At 45.4% G+C, this 20,000-nt stretch overlaps 1 protein-coding gene across 1 annotated transcript in view; it reads left to right on the plus strand.

Annotated features, from left to right (window-relative positions):
* zfhx4 (zinc finger homeobox 4) overlaps window positions 1–17,643 on the plus strand; it is a 114,044-nt gene extending 96,401 nt beyond the window's left edge. Inside the window, 5 exon segments of the mRNA XM_080418257.1 lie at window positions 4,068–4,201; window positions 6,014–6,214; window positions 6,894–7,014; window positions 7,117–12,588; window positions 13,134–17,643. Coding sequence (XP_080274383.1) covers window positions 4,068–4,201; window positions 6,014–6,214; window positions 6,894–7,014; window positions 7,117–12,588; window positions 13,134–14,740 — 7,535 coding nt within the window. The 3' untranslated portion in view covers window positions 14,741–17,643.
* Window positions 17,644–20,000: the final 2,357 nt, after the last annotated feature.

A 20,000-nucleotide genomic window follows, 5' to 3' on the forward strand; every position in this document is an offset into this window, starting at 1 on the left:
ATGGGTGGCGAGTGTGCCGCTCGTGTCCCTCTGCAATGCAAAGGGGTTGACTGTCATAAATCACCTTTTGATTTATCTAATCAAGCAAGGTCCTGCCGCATGCACACATTTGTCATTGCTTGTGTGTGTGTGTGTGTGTGTGTGTGTGTGTGTGTTTGGGGGGGGGGGGGTATGGTGTCAGCTGGCTTCACTGGGCTGGAGCTAGCCCACATCACCACCACTGAGGGATGGAGGGAAGGTGGTAGGAGAGGAGGAGAGGACAGAAGGGGGGATGGAGGGAGGGCAGGGGGGGGGGTCATTACAGACTGGTAGACAAAGGAGAAATGTCAGGAGAGTCTCTTGTTCTCCGTCTCTCTGTTGTTCATTCTCTCCTACGTATCGTTGCTGTCAGGCAGAAACCTTGTATCTCTTATATTTCTTATATTATTTTCATAAATGAATGCCTTACCTCATCGTACAAGAGTGTAGCACAAAAGTAGTGAAAATAGCAGATATACAAGCTCGGCTATTTTCACTATTTTTAAATGTTTTTTTAAATGATGACAAAAAAAGAACGCTTTTGGACATGCAAGGTTCACCTACAGAAACAGTATTCTGTAACTGATCAGGGCTGTAGCTATCGGTTTGTTTTCTTAGCGATTGCTCTATCGATTACCTTTTCCGATTAATCGAATAAGCGATTCATTTTGTATCAGCAAATCGACACAAAAAGTTCTAATCGGTTATTATGATTATTTTGATTAACCTACTTATGTCCTATGCTATAGTTCATTGTACAACAGTGTCTCATAGAAATAGCAAAAATAGCAATTCTCATTCCCCCCCTCCAATTGATTATTGATACATTTTTATCAGTTAAATCAATTAGTTTGATTAACTGTTGCACCCCCTAAAAGTGATGCTGAATGAGAATACGAACACCACAGGGAGAAGAAATATGCATCTCCTGAATATTTTATTCGTATGATCTTACAGATAGGATAGGTAAGGCCCTATTTGCCGTGGTGTTTGTTTATGTTGATCAGATGATATCCTCGGTCGTTTGGCGTTTACTTTTTTCTTTTTTTTCGGACTGCAATTCTATTCCTTGAAATGACTTTATGAGTCACACTGGGGAGTCGCCACTTAAAGCTCCTAAGTGGCGATATAGAGAACGGCTCTCTCAACATTCAAGGTTACCCGACTGTTTTCCCTCTGCTTGAGTGTCATAAGTGTTGATGAAAGCAGTAGGTCGAAGACCAGAAGGACTCTGTGTGTTCAGCACCCCACACACACACACACACACACACACACACACACACACACACACACACACACGCTGCACAAACATACATTTACATTGGATATGACAGTAATCAATGCTGATGTGCGGAGTTCTCTCCCTGCCTCATTGTTAAATGTGTTTGCAAGCCTCTTGTCCGACAATCGCCTCGTCTCCTTTTTCGCAGGGATGTAATTTAGTTGCAAATTGACTGGAAGATGGAGGCAAACATTGAAAGTTGAAATTAGAAATGGTTCATAGCAAATGCGGGAGGCGGGCTCTGTGCGTGGAGAAGGTCAGGTGATGTGACGGGAGAGCGCTCATGCCCGACCCGGCTGACCAATATGGTTTCAGGGACCTGTCATGCAAAACATGACACACACAAGTGACACGCGTGCACACGTACGCGCACACGCACACACACACACACACACACACACACACACACACACACACACACACACACACACACACACACACACACACACACACACACACACACACACGCGCGCGCACACACACGCACATACACATACACACACGCACACACACGCACATACACACAGACACCAGCTCTGCAGGGGCCATCACATGCAGTAGAGGAGACGAGATTACCTCGCTATTCTGAGCTGAGCTGCAGCGCAATTCTCGGATGTTCTTGGAAATTCACATTGTGCCCTTGTGTGTGAGTGTGTGCGTATGTGTGCGTATGTGTGTGTATGTGAGTGAGTGTGCTCCCCCCCCCCTCCATTCTTTCTTTCGTCCTTCCTTTCTTCCTTGCCTCCCTCCCTCTGTCACTTTCCTTGACAGGCCAATATTTCAGGCTGCAGATATGGGGGATTACAAATAAAATAAGTGGAACGCCTACTTAATGCAACAGAATTAAAATGCATGAACGGGCCAGAGGAATTGATATGCGCCGAGTACAAACACGGACCACAGAATAATATGAAATACCGCCCCCCCCCCCTCCCCTCATGTATCACTGCTTTGATTTCCTCCTTTTTTTTCCATTTGTGCATCTAGCGTGAAGCGTTGACTCGCAAGAGTGAGGCTCGCATATTGCCTTGAGTGACCAGACGAGAGGGGGGCAAAGTGTGTGTGTGTGTGTGTGTGTGTGTGTGTGTGTGTGGGGAGGGGGTTAGGGGCTAGAAAGAGAGAGAGAGAGAGACAGACAGACAGACAGACAGACAGACAGACAGACAGACAGACAGACAGACAGACAGACAGACAGACAGACAGACAGACAGACAGACAGACAGACAGACAGACAGACAGACAGAGAGAGAGAGAGCTGCTGTTGCTATGTGTTTGTGTAGTGCAGAGTGGCTAAATTGCAGTGCAGAGCATAGCAGTGCTGCTCGGCTCGTATCTGAGGATGAGGCTAATGAAAGATTTATCAGTGGCTGCAGCATTTACTAAATACAACCAGAGGCTGATCTCTGTACGCACTGAGCCCCGCTGTTAACGTCACACGCACACACACACACACACACAAACACACACACACACACACACACACATGCACACGGACACACACGCTCACACACAAACACACAAATTCTTGCTTCTTGCTGCTACCGTACCACCAGCCGTGACCAAGCGGCGGAAATTCAGCATCCAGCGCAGACAGAGAGGGTTGTTTAGGCGGCTGGGGAAATGTATATGAACTAATGAAGTGTATAATATTACCATAACATTTAATGCATGTCGTGCTGTGATAATGAGACTGCCTTGAATTTTCCCTCTATTTTCACATGTCCTCGGGGCAAGAAAGAAAGAAAAAGAGCTCCGTTTTACATGAATGTGAAGAATACCAGTCCATGCTTCTGGCCCGTGTCTGTGATTGTCTAGGTGTCAAATCATTTCTCAAATCACCCCCCTGCCCCCCCCCCCCCCCTCCAAGTCTCACTGAATGCTAATTCGGCCGGACGTGTTTACCATTAAGTTGTGTGTGTGTGTGTGGGGTCTTTCGTATTGTTTGTTTTTGTAGCCACTTCACTTGTTTTGTCATGCACAGGGACGCGATGTCAGCGAGGTTAATGCACATTCATAATCATGTCCATTTAAATAAAATCTCTCTTTTTTTTAACACTCTTGTAGCTCATCCAGTATGAATGAACTATGGGATACTGTCTATAACATTGTCTCTCTGCTCTTGTTCTCTCTCTCTATTCAAACACACTGCATGGACCTAATGAGGTTGTTTACCTCAGGCACTAACACTGTAACAATTTGTAAAAATTAAAGAGTACGAATACGAGCAGAATAATGCTCAGTGCTATTAACAAATCCCAGCATTGAAGCATGTTTAGCTAATGCTAAAGTCATACTGCGTAACTTTTTGTGGAATTTAGTTTTCATTTACTCTTTCACTGCTATCCTATTTTTCACAATATCCATTTCACATGAATGTGTTTTTTTTTGTTTTTACAACTTCTCTCAACACAGTACTCGTGCCAAAGTGCTGCAGGCACCGGAAATGTATTATTTTTAATTTAACACTAACCGTTTCTGACAACGTTATTGTTGCATTCCAAAATATCCTTGGTGCTTGGACCCCGGTTATAGCCTTCTTTTTTCACTTTTTTTTGATGGCAAGTCTGTGGTTTCGTTTCAAACTGAATTCTATGTATCGCAGTTTCAACCAACCATAGACAGACAGCTACCAGAGGTGTTGCCAAAAAAGACTGTTACGGAATACAACTTTAATTCTCTCTCTCTCTCTCTCTCTCTCTCTCTCTCTCTCTCTCTCTCTCTCTCTCTCTCTCTCTCTCTCTCTCTCTCTCTCTCTCCCCCCTGCTAGGAGTGAATGCGCTGTCTAAAGATGGCCCTGGATCCAACACTATGACCAAACGCTCTCTTCTGCCAGACCAACAGATTGACAGCCCTCCCAAAAGGCCCAAGTCGGCTGAGGTGAAGACCTCTGCTAATGAGCAGGTAAAGGCAACCAAGCAAACACAAGAGGTGAATTAGGTTACAGTGTCAGGTACTGACGGTAGAGAATGGTATGGCTAATAACTTCATGAGGGCACACACAGGATCCTCAGGGGCTTTAGTTACAGCTGTTTCACACAAGATCACTTCTGAAACTCGAGCAAGGCACGTACTGTATAGATGTGTGATATTTAAATACACCAATTGTAATTCCCCATGGCGGAGCACGCACTTCCCTTAAATTAAAAATATATACAGTATTCTGACCATATGTAAGTGGAATTAGTTAAAAGATTTAAAAAAAGCTTGGATTGAATGTGTCATAAATAAATAAAAAAGAAAAGGAAAGTCTATGAAAGACTCACAGCAAGTGTCCAATCCATTAGAAATGATCGTCTGTACTGTTACCTGTCTGGTCAGAAAGCGAAAACAGTGAAAGTCTTTAGAATTAGTGGCCTTAAGCTAACCGCCCAAAGTTGTAATGTCCGCGGGCACACCAAGCTAATGGCTAATGAGGCAGTTTCTCCTCCATAAGCACTAATGAAGTCCACTAATGAAGTCTGAGCCCTTTCCATGCAGTCTGTAAAAAAGATGAGCTAATGGCAAAGAGGCTTATCAACAACCAAGAACCAAGAAATGCTAAGAAATGCTAAGCTAAGCATCTAGCATTTGCTGGCGCCAGTGGATCCAGCGAAGGGGTTAAACTGCTCCCCAATCCTTGCCTTTCCCTGACAGAAGTCTTTAGCATCAGGCGTGCAGAGCGGGTCGGCCGGCTGGCTAGCCTTTGTGTTCTTAAGTGGAAATACCTGCTCTAGCCTTAGGACCCCCCCCCTACCCCCATCTCCCCGCCTGTCTCCCCTTTTTGCATCTCTTTAAATTATATGTGTTTTTAAATTAGATTATGAAGTATTAGCTCGTCTGGGTTCTGGGGCCCTGCGTTTTCAGGGGAAGGACTTAGTCATTTCAGAAATGGATTCTATTAAGACAGGTGGTGAGGAAGGCAGACGGCCATGTTTCAGAGTACTCCCTGTAATGAGGGCAAGGCGGTGCCTGGGAGGGTGCACACCTTTGTCATCTCTTAATCTACTGATTAGAAATTCTAGCCAATCATGTTTTCCTACTTATAAAATTGCATGAGTTGAGGGACTTAAGTGAATTACATGGACACAGGGGTTGATCTACATTTTGTGTCTGGATGGAGGGGTGGTACGCGGGGATGGGGGGCGGAGGAGGATGAGGTGATTGGGTAGTTAAATGTGGGGTCTCCAGTAAAGTAAAAATAAAGGCCTTCTGGGAAAATTCCATTCAATTCCACAGATTTGTTGTAATTTTCCTCAACCCTATAACGGTCGAGAGAGACGCGTTGCTTGTATCCGCCCTGCCTGCCTTACGATCTAGTCGTGTTTATTCCTCGCCGTTAATGTCACCATCAATATATCGTCGATGTCAGGCAGAAACCTGGTCCAGTCCAAAAACGCTACTTTTCAGGAAATGGAAAAAAAGAACCTGTGTTCCAGTGGATCCAATGTAATAATTATTCAGTCACTTGTTAATACTTTCCATTGGTTCAAATATTTATAAAACCCACATACACACTTAACCACTTTCACTTTCAGAATAAGAAAAAAATGATCTTGCCCACGATCTACAAGCACACACCACGTCGCAATGCGCCGCGTTGGGGCCTTGTAGATCGGCTATTTTTGCAACTTTTGTGCAACACTCTTGTACGATAAAGTAGGCCATTAATTTATGGAAAAAAACATTAAAAAGTTGAAATATGGAGATACGTTATACAATATCCTCTCTTCCCAGGTGCAGCAGTGCCCTTACTGCAACTACAGCAGTAAAGACGCCAACCGCATGCAGCTGCACGTGATGTCGCAGCATTCCATGCAGCCGGTGATCCGCTGCCCGCTGTGCCAGGACGTCCTGAGCAACAAGATCCACCTGCAGTTGCATCTCACCCACCTCCACAGCGTGGCACCCGACTGTGTGGAGAAGCTCATACTCACCGTGAGTGGAAACCTCAGAATCATCTTAGTTTACAATGTGTAAAGAAGAAGTGTGTGTGTGTGTGTGTGTGTGTGTGTGTGTGTGTGTGTGTGTGTGTGTGTGTGTGCGTGTGTGCGTGTGTGCGTGTGTGCGTGTGTGCGTGCGTGCGTGCGTGCGTGCGTGCGTGCGTGCATGCGTGCGCTCGTGCATGTGTGTGTGTGTCATCTTAGAATATTGCGACCTACAATCATACATTACGAAATGTATAATGTGCCTTTAATCCTCCTCAATCACTACTTTTTTTTTCTTAGACTTTATCAAAGTTCTTTTTTTTTTCGTTTGTCTTTTGAGAAGTGTGTATGTTGAAATGAAAAATGGAAGTCATTTTGTCAGTGGTGTCCAGTCGTCCCTCTGGTCCCTCTGTCTAGCTCAGGGCGAGGGCCAGACATTGAACAGTCCCATAAAGCATTTCCCATGCAGTGATCCCACTCCGCTCCCTCGGGGAACCGTCATAAACTTGACAGTTGTCGTCCTCTGAGAGGAGCCAATTCCGCTCTTCAAAAATGAGCTGGCGAATATAGAAAGTGGAAAAGTACAACAGTTCCTCAAACGTGTTTTGGCTGTGAGAGACGTACCTGTCCAACGTAATTCATTTTAAGCACATTTGATGATAATTCTGACTTTCTTTTGCCTTTGATAGGTTGTTGGACCTGACACAATGCCACCAAATAACGTGACGCATCCATCGCCCGGACCGGACAAAGCCCTGTCTCTGATGGACTCGTCTGCTGCTCTGTCTGAGGGGTCTGCAAAGACCCAAGGTGAGGACAACACGTTATCTGCAACCCAGCCCAGTCCTACTTATTCCAATTCCATTGGAATAAGAGTGAAGTATTGACTTCTATGTTCTCTTGTTGTTTTAGGAAACAGCTCTAAGGACGAACTGAACACTCGAGACCAGAATGACTTGGACCTTCAGGGTGAAGAACTCAAACCCCCCAGGGAGGCATTGGAACCCCCCGACTGGAAGAGGGCGGGTGGTCTCGGACACGAGCGCAAATCCCCCGACGCCCTGCAGGACCCTGTGAGCGAGCTCCAGAGACTCCAGCAGCAGCAGCAGCTCTCCGTCTCCGATCGGCACGTCTACAAATACCGCTGCAACCACTGTAGCCTGGCCTTCAAGACCATGCAAAAGCTTCAGATACATTCCCAGTACCACGCCATCAGAGCGGCCACCATGTGCAGCCTCTGCCAGCGTAGCTTCAGGACATTCCTGGCCCTCAGGAAGCACCTGGAGAATGGACACCCGGAGCTGTCGGAGGCCGAAGTGCAGCAGCTCATAGGGAGTCTGCCGCTGAACGGAGACATCACAGAGAGTGAAGCCAGGGCCTTGGAGGAAGCTCAGGCCTTTGAACACGACTTAGACAAAGATGACGAAATCGACCAAGAGGAGAAACCAAGTCCCACGGGAAGCGACAGCAGTTCACTGCTGGACGACATGGGGGCAGAGCCAAAACGGACCCTACCCTTCAGGAAGGGGCCCAACTTCACCATGGAGAAGTTTCTGGACCCTTCTCGTCCTTACAAGTGCACGGTGTGCAAGGAGTCCTTCACCCAGAAGAACATCCTCCTGGTCCACTATAACTCCGTCTCCCATCTACACAAGCTGAAGAAGGTGCTCCAAGAGGCCTCGAGCCCAGTTCCCCAAGACACAGGCAACAGTGTTGACAACAAACCGTTCAAATGCAACACTTGCAATGTCGCCTATAGCCAAAGCTCTACACTGGAGATTCACATGAGGTCCGTGCTCCACCAGACCAAAGCCAGAACAGCCAAAACTGAAACAAGCAGCAGCAGTAGTAGTAGTAGTAGCTGCGGGATCAGTGGTCCAGTGCCAGCAAAGAGCCCAGCCCCATCTGCACAAGGGAACAGCAACAACTTAGACACTGCTAGAAGTGGAACGCCCTCTACTAACAAAGAAAACACTGTGGAAGCCAAAGACGCTAACAGCAGCAGCAACACAAAGCAAAACGTCACTACTGACCATGCCACAGCCCAGACGAGCCACCTGTCAGCGCAGGCCCAAGCCCAGTTGCAGATGCAGCTTCAACATGAGCTTCAGCAGCAGGCTGCGTTCTTCCAGCCGCAGTTCCTCAACCCGGCTTTCTTCCCCCATTTCGGCATGACCCCGGAGTCACTACTGCAATTCCAGCAGCCCCAGTTCCTCTTCCCCTTCTACATACCGGGGGCAGAGTTCAACCTCAGCCCAGAAATGGCTTTGCACTCTGCAGCAGCTTTTGGAATGCCCGGCCTCTCCGGGTCTTTCCTGGAAGACCTTAAACAACAGATGCAACAGCAGCATCAGATGCAGCAAGTTCAGGCACAGCAACAGGCTCAGCAGCAGCAGCAGCAACAACAACAACAGCAGCAGCAACAACAACAACAACAGCAGCAGCAGCAACAGCAGCAGCAACAACAGCAACAGCAAGCGTCCCAGTTGCAGCATCAGCAACAGAAAAACCAGCTATCGCAGAGCCACAAACCCAAAATTGAGCCTAGCTCTGTATTTGTCTCTGAGATACAAATGTCCCGGGAGGCTGAGGACCACTTGGAGAAACAGGAGAACAGAGCCAAGATGGAGAATGGAGTCGACGGAGTAAGTGATGGCGGAAAAGACAACAAAGACAAGAAGTCAAAGTTCCCAGAGCCACTCATTCCTCCTCCACGCATTGTTTCAGGAGCTCGAGGCAACGCCGCCAAGGCTCTCTTAGAGAACTTTGGATTTGAGCTGGTCATTCAGTACAATGAAAACAGACAGAAAAACCAGAGGAAGAACAAAGATGGAGTTGAGCAAGTTGAAATAAAAACAGATAAGCTTGAATGTGGAATGTGCGGAAAGTTCTTCTCCAATATGCTCATTCTCAAAAGTCACCAGGAGCACGTGCACAGCCAGTTCTTCCCATACGTGGAACTCGAGAAGTTTGCCCAGCAGTACAGGGAGGCCTATGACAAGCTGTACCCTATAAACCCTGCATCGCCTGAGACCCCACCGCCGCCTCCTCCACCTCCTCCACCACCTCCGCCTCCCGCTCCAGCCCCAGCCCCGTTGACAGCTACTCCACCTCCTTCTACATCCATGACCAAACCGCAAACCCCACAGGCCCCACCACCTGTTCCTGTTTCAAACCAGACTCCTCACCAGACACCACCCCAGCCCCAGCCACCTCCACCCCCACCTCCACCTCCACCACCTCCGCCTGCCTCCCCTGCACCCCCACAAGTGTCGCTCCAGATGCCCCTGGATCTCAACATGTTTTCTCCTTTGATGATGCAGCAAATGCAGCAACAAGGACTGCAGCATCAGCTGGCCTTCCAGTTGCCCTCTATGGACTCCCTCTCTTCGGACCTCACGCAGCTCTGCCAGCAGCAACTCGGCCTCGACCCAAACTTCCTTCGCCAGTCCCAGTTCAAGCGCCCACGTACTCGCATCACTGACGACCAACTGAAGATCCTTCGGGCCCATTTCGATATCAATAACTCCCCTAACGAAGACCAGATTCAGGATATGTCCGAGAAGTCTGGCCTGCCCCAGAAAGTCATCAAGCACTGGTTCCGTAACACCCTTTTCAAAGAGCGGCAGCGAAGCAAAGACTCCCCTTACAATTTTAGCATCCCTCCCATTACTACCCTGGAAGATATACGACTGGAGTCACAGTATAGCACACTTGAATACTACAGAACTGACGCTACTATGAACAAGAGGTCCTCTAGGACCAGATTCACTGATTACCAGCTAAGGGTACTTCAAGACTTCTTCGACACCAATGCTTACCCAAAAGATGATGAGATTGAGCAGCTCTCTACCGTGCTCAACCTCCCGACCAGAGTCATTGTGGTGTGGTTCCAGAATGCCCGGCAGAAAGCAAGGAAGAGCTATGAGAACCAGGCAGATTCAAAAGATAACGAGAAGAAGGAGCTGACTAACGAACGTTACATCAGAACCAGCAACATGCAGTACCAGTGTAAAAAGTGCAACATCGTGTTCCCGCGCATCTTTGACCTTATCACTCACCAGAAGAAGCTATGTTACAAGGACGAGGATGAGGAAGGAATGGAGGAGATGCCCTGTGAGGAATTTATAGACTCTGGTGAGCAAAGCTACCTCCCCACTAACTCCAGCCAGGCAACCCCAGAACCTCCCAAGCAAACCCACGTAACTGCCAGTAGTTCTGGCTCAAGCTCTCCTCTGATGCCTTCTCCTCGGCCAAGCGTGGGTAAGGCCTCCCCCAAGCCTGAGATTCCCCCTGAAATTAAACCTAAACAGACTGAAACTGCCCCATCGCCAGTGATGAAGTCATTGCCAGACCCTAGACCGTCAAAGGCCTCCACTCCTCAGCCCCCACCACAGAAACCTCCCCAGTCGCAAATGTCAAGACCACATTCACAGCCACAGTCAGCTGCAGTGCCCTCAAGCCCCCTCTCGCTGGCCCTTTCCTCGCTCACAAACAACCTCCCTCACCAGATGCTTCAGTACCAGTGTGACCAATGTAAGATTGCCTTCCCTACTGTGGAACTGTGGCAGGAGCACCAGCACATGCATTTCCTGGCTGCCCAAAACCAGTTCCTTCATTCACAGTTCCTGGAACGGCCCCTTGATATGCCCTACATGATATTTGACCCCAACAATCCCCTCATGGCTAGCCAGCTGCTGTCTGGAGCGCTCTCCCAAATGCCTGGTCAGAGCAGCTCAGGTCTGGCCTCAGCCCCAAGCACTGGGGCAATGAAGAGGAAACTTGACGACAAAGAGGAATGCTCTGCTGATAAAGATGGCGGAATCAGTATTGAAGAGCAACACAGAGACAAACGCTTGAGAACCACCATCACACCAGAACAACTGGAGGTTCTCTATGACAAATACCTACTGGACTCGAACCCCACACGAAAGATGCTGGACCACATTGCACGAGAGGTTGGCCTGAAAAAGAGAGTTGTGCAGGTTTGGTTCCAGAACACTCGTGCAAGAGAGAGAAAGGGCCAGTTCCGAGCTATTGGGCCCTCTCAGTCCCACAAGAAATGTCCCTTTTGCAGAGCACTATTCAAGGCTAAATCTGCTCTTGATAGCCACATACGGTCTAGACACTGGCATGAGGCAAAACAGGCTGGCTTCAGTTTGCCATCAAGCCCAATAATGAATCAAGACAATGACAGAGGTGAAAGCCCAAATAAATATAATTTCTTTGAGTTCCCACAGCTGCCTACTAAGACTGAGCCAATGGAATATGAGCTGCCAACTGCATCCTCAACACCTATGAAACCATCTGAGATGCAGCTAAAAAACTTCTTCAGCCCTTCATCCGTGAAAGCAGAAAACTGTGATGAAACTGAAGGGGCGAACATGAATTCTGCTGAGGCCTGTGCTTATGACCTCAAGTTGGACTTTGATGAGACATCATCGATCAACACAGCCATAAGCGATGCTACGACTGGAGACGAGGGCAACAACAATGAGGTCGAGAGCCTCACAGCCAATGGGGGGGACAAACTGGGTGATGGCAAGTGCAACCCAGCCCCGGGTTCTGATGGGGGGGATGACAGATTCCAGTTCAGCATGGTGAGCCCTGCCCTCAGCTTCTCTGGAAAAGACTATGACACTTATTTCAGCTACAGAGATGATGAGTATGACGAAAGCTATGATATGAGTGAAACTTCAAGCCTGGCCGATCCAAGCTCACCTAGTCCCTTTGGAGCGGGAAACCCCTTCAGCAAGTCTGGGAAATCCAGCAGTGGTGGGGATAGGCCGGGCCACAAACGTTTCAGGACTCAGATGAGTAACGTGCAACTGAAAGTCCTCAAGGCTTGCTTCAGTGACTACCGCACCCCAACAATGCAAGAATGTGAGATGCTGGGCAATGAGATTGGACTTCCCAAGCGCGTGGTCCAAGTGTGGTTCCAGAACGCCCGCGCCAAAGAAAAGAAGTTCAAGATAAACATCGGAAAGCCATTCATGATAAGTCAAGGCTCGCCGGACGGACCCAGGCCTGAGTGTACTTTGTGTGGTGTGAAGTACACCGCACGGATGTCCGTCCGTGACCACATCTTCTCCAGACAGCACATCGCCAAAGTGCAAGAAATCCTGGGAAACCAGGTGGACAGAGAAAAGGACTACCTAGCACCGACCACTGTCCGTCAGCTAATGGCCCAGCAGGAGCTGGACCGCATGAAGAAGGCTGGCGAAGGACTCGGGCTTTCTGCCCAGACTACAATGGACGTCAACATTGCACTTCATGGCCTCAGCTTGCCCTCAGGCTACCCTGGGATCTCTGGCTTACCACCAGTCATGCTTCCTGGGGTCAACGGGCCATCGTCACTTCCTGTTTTCCCACCCAACACACCCGGTGAGTTAGTATGACAAAAGGTGAAAAGCAGTCCAAAAGTATACTAGCTTTATGAACTGAACTTTTAACATGCACAAAACAGAAAGACTATTTTTGATTCTGCTCTTATCTACTACTGTTCATTCCATATCACAATGGTATTTGTGCAGAAAGTCCTCTTTTCTACTATTGGAACATATGGAAAATAATCATGTGCTGACAGTTCGAGTGCATACATAAACTCAATTCAACATCTAAATTGGATTGTTAATTGATCATTCAGACCCTTCTATAATTGCATCTATGTCATTTTTTTTCTTTCTGTTTTTTTCATTGTGTTTCCCTTTATTATAGGTTTGGCATATCTATATTCCCATATTGGTTTAATGATATTAGCATAAAGCGCATGTGACAGTTTTGATCCATAACAAAAAAAAGAATAAGAGATGAGAAAAAGGTAAAGAGTCTGTCAATCATAAATGAAACATCTCCATCTCGAGTGATTTGGTGGTACATCATATTTTGAATATTAAATATTTCCATATTGATATACCACTGTATTTCAGCTTTAGCGTCTCCTGGTGCTGGCATGCTCGGGTTCCCTACACCAGCCACCCCCTCTCCTGCCATGTCTCTCAGCACTACCCCAACCAAGGCTCTTCTGCAGACTCCTCCACCACCTCCTCCACCTCCTCTTCCTCCTCCTCCTCCTCCTCCTGTCCCCTCCACCACCACACCCTCGGCAGCAGTTAATCACACAGAGCAGCAAGGTAAAGATTCAGAGAGAGACAGCAGCAGCAGCAGCAAGAAGCCAGGGGACAAGCCGCATCATCACATGAAGGTCAAGGAGCGGGAGGGCGAGAGCGCGTCTCGCCCCGAGACCCCCAGCATGGCCAAGAAGAGGGAGAAACACAGTGCCGCTCAGGGGAAGTCGGGAAGCGAGGCGATGCTGGACGCCTCCCAGCTGCAGGCCCTTCAAAACGCCCTTGCCGCCACCGACCCCAGCCAGTTCCTGGGGGGCCAGTTCCTGCCCTACTTCCTTCCCGGGTTCCCCAACTGCTTCTCGCCGCAGCTGCCCAGAGGGGTCCAGGCGGGGAGCTACTTCCCGCCGATGTGCGGGATGGAGAGCCTGTTTCCTTACGGCCCGGCGGCCGTCCCGCAGGCCGCCATGGCCGCCAGCCTCTCCCCCACGGCCCTCCTGCAGCAGTATCAGCAGTACCAGCAGTCCCTCCAGGATTCACTGCAGAAGCAGCAGCAGCAGCAGCAGAAGCAGCTCGAGCAACAGCAGAGGCAGCAGCAGAAGAAACAAGCCCTCGCGAAGATGTCCCATAGTGTCCAGAGCGCCGCCGCCGCCGCCGCCAACTCCTTCAAACCAAAAGAAGCTATGGAAGCTAAGGATGACAACAACAAAGGCTCTTCGACAGAAAGCACAAAAGAAGAACCGAAAACGGATACCAAAAGTACCACAGACTTTCCAGACGCTTTTATCGTACCGTCCGTCAAGCATGAGTTTATATGCAGGAAGTGCCAGATGATTTTTGCCGACGAAGACTCAGTGGTGCGTCACCAGAAGTCCTTCTGTTACTTCGGACATCCTTTCACTGATCCGCAAGAGACAGTGCTTCGGAAGGCGGTGAGCAAGTACACGTGCGTCGCCTGCAGCGTGGTCGTTAACGGGAACGAAGCACTCGGCCAACACCTCCAGTCGAGCTTGCACAAAGAGAAAACAATCAAACAAGCAATGAGAAATGCCAAAGAGCATACTAGATTATTACCTCACTCTGTCTGCTCCCCTACTCCTAACACCACATCTACCTCGCAGTCTGCAGCTTCTTCTAATAACACCTTTCCTCATCTCTCTCGCTTGTCCATGAAGTCCTGGCCAAATGTCCTGTTCCAGGCCACCACGGCCCGGAAAGCTGCTTCAGCCTCCTCCCCGTCTGCCTCCCCTCCCCCTCCCCTGTCCTCGCCCTCAACGGTTACCTCAACGTCCTGCAGCACCTCAGGGGTTCCAACCTCACTACCCACCGAGAGTTGTTCAGACGAGTCTGACAATGAGCTAATAAGCCAGAAGCTGGATGACTTAGATAACGCGTTGGAAGTCAAGGCTAAGCCGGCCTCTGGCCTAGACGCCAGCTTCAGTAGTATCAGAATGGATATGTTCAGTGTGTAGGAGTGAAAAAAAACAGGATCCCTTGCTTAAATGAAAAAAAAAAAAAAAAAAGACTTTTTAAAACTGCAGTTCCAAAGTTTCTCTTAACCCAAAAAATTACAGTACCAAATGATTGACTCAGGATTGTTTTTCCCATATTGATATGCTGGCAAGATATTGATTGATTTTTGTTATGGACAGAACTGTTGCAGATGCTTGACTGAGCTTATATTGTATACAAAAAACAAAGGAGTAGGAAAAAAAATCCCACAGGCTCCCTTTGGGGGGAGCTTGTTTCAAGCCAAAAACTCTCACGATAGCAAATTGCACCTCAGCTGGATTGTTTTCCAAATGCTAGCATGTACTGTATGGGATGACGATCCAGAACCCTCAAAGAGAATCTCTCTTAGTTTAGATAGGTGTAATTCAGTAGCTTTAAATTCTCAGGTCAGAACATAACATTTCTCATTTGTTTAAAAGCAGCAACAAGCCTGGGTACACTTGGCTTATAACCAAAACATGTCAAGCTTTATCGGGACGCATTTCCTTGATGTGTATAGAATACCAAGAGACAATATTACTGTTACAAATGGACGATGTGCATATCCTTTTAGTTTTTTTTGCCCTACACAAGACAGTATGGTTTTGCCACTGAGGGAATTTAGAATGGTGAAGTAAATGTGTATGATGATGCCCCTTGTGTTTTGCCAGTTTGTATTACAACAAGCTGTATCTATTTCCCAAACCCCCCCCGTTTTTTCTTGTAGAATATACTAATCTGTGCCAACTCTTACCTTCTCACTTTTACCTCTGCTCACACCCTTTTCTGAAGAGGTAATAACTCTAGTTTTGATAGACTCTCGAGGATTATGTGAATATACAATTTTTTCATTTGTGAATTGCTGTACTGTTAACGGTACGTGCTTGTGTCTGGACTATAGTGCACTTATTTTGTTTTTATTTGTCTTTTTATTATTATTTGGGTAGGCCATTTGTTAATTTAATAGTTTTTTTTTCTGTTTGTACGTATGTGTTTTGTTTTAATTATTATTTGTGTCTATTTCAGCAGCATATTGGTCCATATTTGTTACAGGATTGATGCCTAACAATCTATTGACCTATTTAAACAATTGGTGCATCCATGAAAGTAGTACTGTATACTTGAAACTGTTAAGGTACAAGTTGGTCAAAATGATTTGAAAAAAAAATGAAAAAAGGTATGAATATTTGTGCTAAGTTAGCAAATATGCTGCTTTAAAAAGGGGGACAACAGCATTTTGTTTTGTATATTGAAACATTTTCATGTGCTTGTAGGACTAATAACAGTGTTACACCTATATACACTGCCAATTAGTGCATAGGTCCACGTCTCCCCATTCATTCTCTGGGCACTTCTGTTGATCTAACATTAAAAGTCGACGTTTTTAATTTTTTCCACATTTAGTAACTTCAACAACGTCACAAAGTATTACCTTACAACATTTTGCTGCTACTGTGTAATGTTATTTTGCTTGCCATAAATTCTCTCTCTCAACTTTCTACCAGACAAAAATACTGATCCATGAATCGCTTTGCTTTGCTATTTTTCCTCTTACTTTTCTTTGTTTTGTTTGTTTTTTGTTATTTTTGCTGTGGAACTAAGAATGTGAAAGCTGTCAAAGGGTGTTCAATTTTTAACGAATCACTTTCTAGTTTGGTAATTGAAACCAAGTGTGATTCATTCCAAAGTAACAGAAGGCATATTTGTATGAAAGAAAAAGGCTTGTGAACAAAGAAAGCTAAGCTGTTGTACATATTCGTAGTTGGCTGTGCATGGTACAAATTTATTAATATGAAGAAATGCAAAAATGTATTGCTTTTGGTATTTCCTATTCTGAGATGAGCAAGTAGCATGTAATGCAACTGTTTGACAGGTTAAATCAATTCATGCTTAGTTATTGTTTCAAACGATGAAATCAAGTAACATTTCCTCTTATGCTTATTATTGTACAGGTGTTTTCTTTTGTTGTGTTCAAAAGTTTTAACGCAAAAATGTCCGTTTTTAATTCTCCGTGTGAGCTTTTTAAATGTCCTTATTTGGATTTTTAATATTTCAACATTTTACTTTAAATCCTGAAGACACTTTTCGATTGTGTTTCTTAAGAGACATCCTGGCCTCCCAAGGTGCAATTCTGCCATTGTACAAACACGAGCGACTGTCCTGATTCCAAAGGCTTTTCTCCACACTGGCTCTTTGCCTTTTTTCCCCGCTCTGTGGCCCTAGCATCGAAAGACTGAACTGTCAGCTAGCATCATGTGCTAAGATGCTAGCAGCAGACAGGAGACGCTTCCCCCCCACAACCAAGGACTGGTAAAAGCTAACAAACCAACAAAAAGGATGGTCCAAACAATATAGTAACTGTACATAGTTATTGCAACTGCACAGCAGCCAAAAAGAGAAAAAAAAAAGAACTTTTTAAAAAAAATGGATGGATTGTGTCATGTTTATGAGGACAGCCTTCAAAAGGCTGAAAATTGGAAATTGTTTTTCTGGATGTCAAAAGGGATTTTCACGGCGCAATCATATCCTACACAATATGTACTCTTCAACATCTGGGTTACATAGGAAATGCACCCTGAGGTTTTAATAAGAAGAAGCCCCTATGGCTAAAACTTTAAATAAACTAAACCAAAAATGTTATTGATGTTTTATATATAGAGAGTAGTCGCATTAGTTTTTGTTACTGTAACGTTTGAGGTCTCAACTGTACCGTACCACGGTAATAACATGGTTTTGAAACCTTTTTTTTATTTTGTCACAGACCTGTTGTCATAGTTGAAATGACGTTTATTGTAGATGGTATTTGAACAACTTCTGGAAATAGTTCATCAAGTATGTTTGTTGCTCATTGTTGTGATACATTAAAAACTGTATCTGCAAACCACGACGGATTCATCAAATAGTCTTTACTTGTTGTTGTTTCATATTATACGGCATTACAATATATACTGTATATATACTGCGTATATATACACAGTATAGATAAACAGCATACTCTGTGTGTGTGTGTGTGTGTGTGTGTGTGTGTGTGTGTGTGTGTGTGTGTGTGTGTGTATACATATATGTACATGTGTATATATTTGAATGTATGTATATACATATATGTATGAGTATATATATATATATACACACACACACACACACACACACACACACACACACACACACACACACACGCACATACATATATATATATATATATATATATATATATATATATATATATATATATATATATATATATATATATATATATATATACACACACACACTCAGCACCCTTGCAGTGCATATTTGCTGAGGGATTCATTTTGTGGGCACGTTTGGACTTTTGTCTTGTTATTATAGGCTATTTGTGGTAATCTGGTTCTGAGCAGACATAGCGGATTATGCTGGAAGTGTCTGATAATCTGGATCCCATCAGGTGCTGTCATGCTCCTCCCATTACGGGGGAAAACATCTGCAGAACATCAAAATGGTTGACCCAGCGCAAAAAGCACATTTCCTCTGAATCGGTGCCGTATAAGGCAGTGGTGGACTCAAGTGCTCAAGTAAATACTCAAGGATTCAAAAGTACAAATTACCAAGTACATTTTCAGAAATTTTCAAAAGTAAGATTGGATATTTTCCACTGTATTTCATCTTGAAGTGGTTAATTCATATTACTGTATATTTGTGTGGGTCCCAAAAGTGGCTTCCTATTACTGTCCACCACTGCGTATAAGGTGCATATACTGCTCGTATCAAAGTACTGATGGGGCCGTCATCTTTTTGATTACACCTTTTTCCACCACATCTGTCGAGCAGCTCTCCAAACGCTGTCAATCCACAAATTACATGAAATCTAAAGGCAAGATCTTCTTCTATGGGTCAACACATTGCTTCCATGCAGGGTTAGATTTGTTTCATATTCTACAGTCTAGACTGACTGAATTAAATATATGCATTTCCTCTTGGGCAATGTCTGATATTAAATTGTTAATTAACAATTGAATTAAAAACCAAATATATATATTAAACCCATTAACCATGGCTTACTGATTTTGGGCACATTTCCAACATTTGGTCAAACTTTATTAAAATGTTTATTTTTTAAATTCAAAACTAGAAAAAAAAAAGCTAGAAAATAGCTTGTAGATAGACATTTTTTTTTGCTATTCTTCGTACAAAGAAGTAGCTTTATACTGTTGGACAAGTGGTTAAGCTAGACCCCCCCCCCCCCCCTCTCTCTCTCTCTCTTTTGTTACAAATCAAACCCTTCCACAGATGAGATGTACTATAACAAATAATTCACTTCAAAGTAAGGGGGGCCAGAATCAATTACAGCCCTGGCAATCAGTTTTATGTGCCTCATCACAGGTTTGCAGGTGTAAATCAGTGGGTGAATTTCATTTTCGTGCAAAAGCTCCATCATTTATTTGATAAGAAGAAAAAAAAAGGCAGCCATTCTATATAGGCTATACAGCATGGTCAGATGAGCATGTTTATGTTTATTTCAATGTTCCTTTCAATCGATTGTGAATGAATAAGCGCTATATTATCATGAAAATCGTAGTGTTTTGCCAATCTTTTTCGGGCCTACTTGCGATGTCCTCATGGCCCACCAGTGGGACTCCGGCCCACAGGTTTAACCCATTCAATCAGGGAACGCATTTTAGATTTCTTTGGCTGTTCAAACAGTTTTCTTTTAAATATATCAGTAGTTCTCAAACTTTACATGTGAAGGAGCCCCAAATGATATGTATTTGGCCACGGACCCCCATCTCAAAATATTTTGTTTCAGGGACCCCCCTTTAGAAAAAGATATATATTCATTATTCAAAGATTTGCACACATTTTCACGATTTTTCAAAAATAGCAGATCTACAAGCTCGTAGCTCTGCTATTTTTGAATAGCCTAAGCATAAAATAACGGTTATGGCTAAAATCTTAAAATGACACAGATGTGTTCCCGGATTGAATGCGGGTTAAGAACCACCTTCTTTTATTTTTTTTATGGAAACGGATGTTTTTTCCCCTTATAGGCCCCTCAAAATTCTATTAAGGAGAAGAAGAAAAAAAACGCTCACTGATGTCACACAGACGGTGGTGACCTTTAAGATCTGGGGGTCACCCCTGCGCTGTCACATTAAAAATTGCACATCAGAGAAAAAGGCGTGACACAATACATCACGTCGCCGTCCCCCCCCCCCTGCCAGCGGGACGTGTCCGTCAGCGGGGCCAGGGTCACGGAGAAAGTCC

Source organism: Gymnoscopelus braueri (genome assembly GCF_963280865.1).
Source record: "Gymnoscopelus braueri genome assembly, chromosome: 21".
NCBI lineage: Eukaryota > Metazoa > Chordata > Actinopteri > Myctophiformes > Myctophidae > Gymnoscopelus > Gymnoscopelus braueri.